This window comes from Primulina tabacum, chromosome 8 (genome assembly GCF_025594145.1).
Source record: "Primulina tabacum isolate GXHZ01 chromosome 8, ASM2559414v2, whole genome shotgun sequence".
NCBI lineage: Eukaryota > Viridiplantae > Streptophyta > Magnoliopsida > Lamiales > Gesneriaceae > Primulina > Primulina tabacum.
Window position 1 is genome coordinate 12,131,431 of NC_134557.1, and position 6,666 is coordinate 12,138,096.

At 35.8% G+C, this 6,666-nt stretch overlaps 1 protein-coding gene across 1 annotated transcript; it reads right to left on the reverse strand.

Moving 5' to 3' along the window:
* Positions 1-3,160: 3,160 nt before the first annotated feature.
* LOC142553762 (triacylglycerol lipase OBL1) lies at positions 3,161-6,359 on the reverse strand. Its single transcript, XM_075664246.1, has 5 exons — positions 5,733-6,359; positions 4,617-4,843; positions 4,491-4,524; positions 3,719-4,398; positions 3,161-3,632 (listed from the first exon to the last, which is right to left on the reverse strand). The coding sequence occupies exons 1-5, from the start codon at positions 6,106-6,108 to the stop codon at positions 3,390-3,392; spliced, it is 1,560 nt and encodes a 519-aa protein (XP_075520361.1). The 5' UTR covers positions 6,109-6,359; the 3' UTR covers positions 3,161-3,389.
* Between the last annotated feature and the right edge of the window lie 307 nt (positions 6,360-6,666).

The window sequence follows — 6,666 nt, forward strand, 5'->3', positions numbered from 1 at the left end:
CCAAGAAAACAAGTGCACAACCAACACACAGTCGGACAGAACCTTGCGCGCAGCTGCGCGAGATCACGCGCAGCCGCGCGCACTTACATGACAGAATCGGCCAGAGACTTGCACGCGGCCACGCCACATCACGCGCAGGCGCGCGCACACCAATACATGCGAGAACCAGTAGCTCGCGCGCCACCACGCGACATCATGCGCGACCGCGCGCGCACCGAAGAACATAAAGTCCCGAGAGGCACGCGCGGCAGCACCACAACTCGCGCGACCACGCGCGCGCAGCAGCAAGCCACACTACAAAACATCACGCGCAGCCGCGCGAGATCATGTGCCACCGCGCGCGCCGAGTGTCCAGAATCGTATATAATGCGCGAGTTAGGTCAGAAAAACCAGAGAGCCGTCATTTGGAGAAACACACGAGAAAACAGCTGCCTAAGGAGAGGAAATGCACAAGCAAACACGAGACGAAGATTCGGAGCGCGAAGAACAATCACAAATACGAAGAACGACGGATCTGGGGACGGAGACGACACTTCGAATTTGTTATCTTTTCCTTCGCTTCTTTATTTTATAGTGTAGCAATGTCTAGAACTATGAATATGTCTTGTGTTCTCGTGGATTTCGTGATGAACTAAATTTCCATTCTAGAGGTTGACGTAGTTTTGTCTATACGATGATTTGACGTGGATATTTTTATGATTGAATTCCGTTTTGTTTAATTGCGTTCTCTATTTATTATTTCACTGCAATTTACTGGCCATAAATTGTATGTAGTCTGATTAATTCTACAACTCGGGAGAGGGACTAGGATTATAGATCATTAGAGACGCATCGTTGAATGTTTATATCGTTCGGAAGGCGTATAACTTTAGCGAGGCTTAGGTAAGAACATTGTTTGCCTTTACCAATTAAACGTAGATTTTATTAGGAATAATTGAATCGAAGTTTGATTGGTACAATTTATTCGTCACTTGGGAAAGGGGGAATAAAATACGTAATTGTTCTTGATCATTAAATAATAGGAATTAAGGAATTTAAATACAACCAGGAAGAATTATTGTAGAAACTTAGTGAAATCATTCCTCTAGATATTTTCTCTCCTTGATATTTCTCCATTCGGTGATTAGTTTAATTACTTTCTTGCAATCAAGTCATTTACATAAACCAAACATTCTTTTGATTTTTCTAAATAAAGTTGAGACTATTTTAATTACAAGCATTGATATAATTTTAGTTTACACTCCTCGTGGGATCGACACTCGTACTTAAAAATTCATTTTACTATAACTTGACGTCGTGCGCTTGCGAGCAATTAAGAAAACACGCAACATATTCCAATCGAACTGAATAATTTGATCAACTAGAAACGTGTTCAAAATGCAGAAACTGCTCTGATTACTTAGTGAGTATGATAAAAAAAAAATTAATTGCTCGATTTTCTTCAGCTCACTTATCATAACTGATGACTGTTTTCAGAAGGATTCCACTAGAAGATTTGATCAGTACACCAACTTGTGCAAACCCCCTTCAACTCGGTTCTACAACCCTAATAAGCTGAAACTCCTAGCACTATTTTTTTCAATTTAATCTATTCAGAAAAAAGCTTCTGACAATTATAATTGATTCTCACAATACAACACTCAGAAGATAAGTGAGAATACAAAGTGCATAATATTGATCCTTAATCGATCTGATGGGAAACTGAGTGTGTACAAGAACAGCATAAAGATGTATCTTTTGAGGAATGTTGTGTGATTTGAATGCTTGATAAAGATTGATAAAACAATGATAGTTTTTCCGAGATCTCTTCAGCCTTAATGCATTTCTTATTTATGGATGTTTATCCCCAACGACAGTAAATATATTTGGTACTCACTGGGTAGCCGACATTTATGTTGATATAGCCACGTGTCCTATTGTTTTCTCAAATATAATATCGACTATTTCAAATTCTTTGGACATTAGCTGAAAAGAGTAGCCAACATATCTTCTTTTGTTTATTGTAACCGACAACTTTATCATAAACTCATAGATAACAAAGCATGTTGACATACTGGTCTTCAAGTTGATATATTCGTTCGAACAATTTGGTTCAAGTCGTGTTGTTGAATAAACTATCATATCGAAATAATTGAACAATCTGTTGGTTTAGTTTAGCTGGTAACAACGTAAGTTAATCATCATATTTGTAGTCTTGTTTTTAATAGTCTACATTAATATTTGTTTGAGTTATATCAGTTTATTTTGTGATCAACAAAACTTATATATAAATTTTGTCTTAACAATTCATATTCTCATTCCATTCTCAAGTTAATTCTATTTCTACTTTATTCGAATATAGCATATCAATCATGACCTTAGTAATTTCAGAAAAAAATAAACTGAAAAGATAAGTTTAACCAATAAACTAAGGCCAAATCAATGGAATACTTTGAATAAATTTGGGAAATAAGAGTTTCAAAGTCAACAACAAAATTCAGCGAAAATTACTATTTTTATTTTATATATTTGTACGATCGTAGTTCTATATCTTTCAAATTTATACAATTTTAGTTATTATCAAATTTTAGTCTTAATTTTAAATATGTCAAATTTTATTTAAAATTTGAAATTTTAATTTTTTTATTAAAATTGCAAAAAATGCATAGATACATATTATAATAAAATTTGATAATATTAAATACCAAATCAAAACAAAAAATATACTGAAACATATTTGCAATTTTCTACATCAGAATTTTGGAGAGTTTTAGCTATATAAAATTTGGGATAAGACTTGGGATTTATCGAAATTGAAATTTAAAATCTTTAGCTAAAATTCTAGGAACTGTTATTTAATTATAGTGTGTTTTTTCCTGATTTAATCTCACGCTCATTTACATTTATAATATGATCCTTATTTAAATGTAATAAATTAAATATAAACAATATAATGATTTAAATATAATACATTTAAATAACAATATCAACCTTATTAATTTTTAAAATTATGATATTACTTTATATTGAATAAAAAATTAAATTAATTATAAAAAAAAGTAAGTCACTAGTATTTATGAAAAATAGACCATACAAACCATGTCTTTAATAAAAATTGTATGGATACAACAAATTATTTGCTCGGACCCTAAAGCTAGTTTATAATTTTGAGTCATCAAAATCCACGAAATGAATCGGATGATGATTGATGTAAGAACAAGCCGGAGATGAACATAACGATCGACTTCAAGAAAATCAAGAAATGTAAAAATCTATTCTCAGGACAAACCACAATTATTACCACGCTAATGTTGAAAACAACAAACAGCTACTTCATACCGCTAAAGATTTTCTTACCGGTATTGGACTCGCTTCCATGTGTTACACAAGCAGAATTTGATTCTGGCACCTCAGGCAGCTCGCATTCTTCCGAGGCGTACCGAGTTCACGTAATCCAGTGGGCTGTGGTCAGAGAGACCAGGGAGTCCTAGTCCAACTACCCTCAGCAGAAACGATTCCCAGCTCTCTCTATACTCAGGTCCATGCATGTAACCAAGTATGAAACTTCTAAACAACTCCCATGCAGCATTCAGATACTCCGGAATTAGGAATAGTATACCGAAGTAGTTTCTGTTCGGTTCTTCGGTAAGAATCTGCACAACATCAAGACAAGGGAGATGTGTCAAGTGTATACTTGAAGATTCCATGAAAACTAAGCAGGAGATTTCTTAGTTCTTACTTGCTCTTCGTAGAGGCCATTGTAGTACAGGCAGATACCAAAATGCTTGTACAAGAAGGTTTTATTGTCGTAAGGCAATCTTGGAACGAGATCGTTGCAATATACGACCCTGAAGTATTTGGCGCCAGGATGTTCCAGATGAGATTCCATATACCGTCCAAACTGTCTGTTACCCACCCTTGGCTGTCCGTATGTGTAAACAGCCAACAGACGCTGCATCAGCTCCATCTCCTCGTGTAGGACAAGAACGGCCGGGAACAATATAGCTAAGGCCCCTCCCAAACTATGCCCTGTAACCACAAATTGTGCATTCTTGTGCTCTTTTAATAAGTCCTTGAGTTTAGTTCTGACAGCATAATATGCCGTCATCTCTACCATTTCTGGTATTAGCTGCTTCTTAGCACCATCAGGCTCTTCTAAAGGGGTAGGTGATATGCCTTTCGCTTTTAATTGGTGGTGAAACGTGGAGGGGTTAACTCTGTCGCCCAAACCTAAGGCCTCTAGAAAACCCATATGAACTTTTCCCAGTTTGGGTATCTCGTACCAAGAGTAGTCGAAATCGGTGATCCAGTCATCGGCATCAAATGGCTCTGTACCCCGGAAACTGATGAGTATAAGATTTGCATCTATTGGCTTATCACACATGATGAAAACTTGGGTGGACCTCTCTTTCTGATAATCTGATGCAAAAAAACCAGGTATACCAATATTAATGAGATACCAGAAAATAGTTTCACTTGAAACCATAGAGTTCATGTCTCTTAGTTATTACCGTTCCAGCAGTTGTAGAAGTCAACAAAATGCATCTGGAAACAAATACACAAGATCATAGAGGTTATTACCAATAAATGTGTATCACTCAATTATTTACCAGAGATCTTCGGGCGAGGGATCCAACCTTCCAATGAAGATTTACGACATTTCGAACAACCTTAACATTCTCGTAAGCTAGTTTTGAAGCCATCATACATAGATCCATTAAAGCTCTATTTCCAATCTCTGTTATCCAAGTTTTCCTCTCAGCATCGGGCAGCATCTCAATATTATAAAGGTCTATACGTCCATCTATATGTCCAATTGCACTTATGAATGTTTCTGAGTCTCTTTTTGGCATTACCACACTTCCTATACAAAGCAGGATAGACATCAAGAAACACGGTCTCCCGAAGCCAAGAATTGCTTAATACACGTAGATTTCTAGTCAATGCATTGAAAATATTACGGTTTGGGAATAAAAAAAATAGTTTGAGCAGAATATGGACTGAAAGTTAAAGCAAGAGTTAAACTTTAAAAGAAAACGATATATTACCACACATAACAGTGCTTTTAGAACATGACAATCTTCTATGCACAATTTTTGTATCTCGTTGAATTGGCTGGTCAAAACACCACTTGAGTGCGCAATAGGTAAGCTATAATATCTTTTAAAACTACACGAATAAGATTAAATTTATCTCATTTTTCCGATGAAGACGATGACTTTACACCTCTCCCGAAATTGATTTTAAGAACTAAACATACTAAGCTCATCTATTCGGGAAGTAAATTGATCTAATCAATCCATTTCCATTTCATTAACCAGAGCTCCGTTAATTTATTGGTCAAGATTGAGTAGAATCCGATCTCCAACTCCAATGTCCAATGTGTCAACACAACACTTCCTGGTTGCCTTATTTTTTTATCCCCATGTCCCGGAAAGCTCAATCTCATTTTATGCCAACGACACATGTTTATCCAAAGCTAGCGAAAAGAATTTCGAAGTAAATCCAAGTACATCAGTGCTCACATTGTTGTGGACTTGCATAAAATTCAAGAATCCCAACATACTAATATTTAAAAAACAGAATCTTTCAGATACATGGTCAACAGTAAATGAAGCAAATGGCAATTCAATAAAAGAATCTAGTACAAAAAATATTCTCATTGCACATTATAACAAAGATATCATAAAACAAGCACACCCCCTAAATGAGAACAACGAAGTAAATAGATGAAGGGTTCAGCATCAAATTACCTTGAAGAATTTTGCTTATTAACCCCATAAAGTTGCCATTGAGAGACAAAAGGTTCAGAAGAAACTCCACAACATAACCAGCCCATTCCATGGGTTTCCCAACAACTTTAATGATCTTTCTCACTATAATAGACACTACAATAACCCATCTGTGATCGGGTTTTACAACCCCAACATCTCTAACAGTATCAGTACTACCATCAACACCCAAAATCTCTTCACCAAACTCACGTCTTTCAATAAACTTCGCGCCACATTCGTGGTTATCAAATACAAAGAACCTCAGCAAGTCCAAAACCCCACCATTTTCAGGCCATAAAATCAAGAACCCGAAATCCCCAGAACTGCTATCTTCATTTTCCTCTGTAGTGGCCATTTGCACTCTATTCACAGCCTCCGACTACCCTTTTTGTTTAAGAAAAAAAAAGCCACGACTTTGATGCGTAATACGATTAAGATGGGATTCAGGCAATTGGGTACGAAATCGGTGGATTATTTATAGCGCATCGGAAATTGGAAAGAGCCGATTTTAACAGTGATTTGCGTGTCGGTTGGGGTGGCGGCCGCATGGGGTGACATGCGTCATTGTATTGCACGTAAAGAAATCACACTCATTCGTTTGGCTGTATGCAAAAATATTCAAGAATTGTTGGCAAACTGCATTATTGGCTATTTTGCAACAGCTTGGCCTTGGGCTTACTTAAATTAGCAACAATAGTACTAGTTGTAATGATATAATTATTTTTGGATTATTCTCAAAGAAATTTTATAAATATGTTTTTCAATTTGTGAAGAAAATATACAGTTGAATGGAGAATTTTTTTTATAAATTGTGTAGTTTAATATATTTTGTGAGTTTGAGATTTTATTTTTTATAGTAAATTTTTATTTTTAACACGTTATCAGAACGAAACTCGAAAATTTTCCATATTTT

What these genes read in the sequence shown, in the direction of transcription:
- LOC142553762 (XM_075664246.1), bottom strand. Translation starts at nt 6,108, where the DNA reads ATGGCCACTACAGAGGAAAATGAAGATAGCAGTTCTGGGGATTTCGGG. An exon ending in TCGTAAATCTTCATTGGAAG is followed by an intron (nt 4,525 to 4,616) that starts GTTGGATCCCTC and finishes ATTTGTTTCCAG; the next exon opens with ATGCATTTTGTTGACTTCTA. An exon ending in CTTCTACAACTGCTGGAACG is followed by an intron (nt 4,399 to 4,490) that starts GTAATAACTAAG and finishes TTTTTGCATCAG; the next exon opens with ATTATCAGAAAGAGAGGTCC.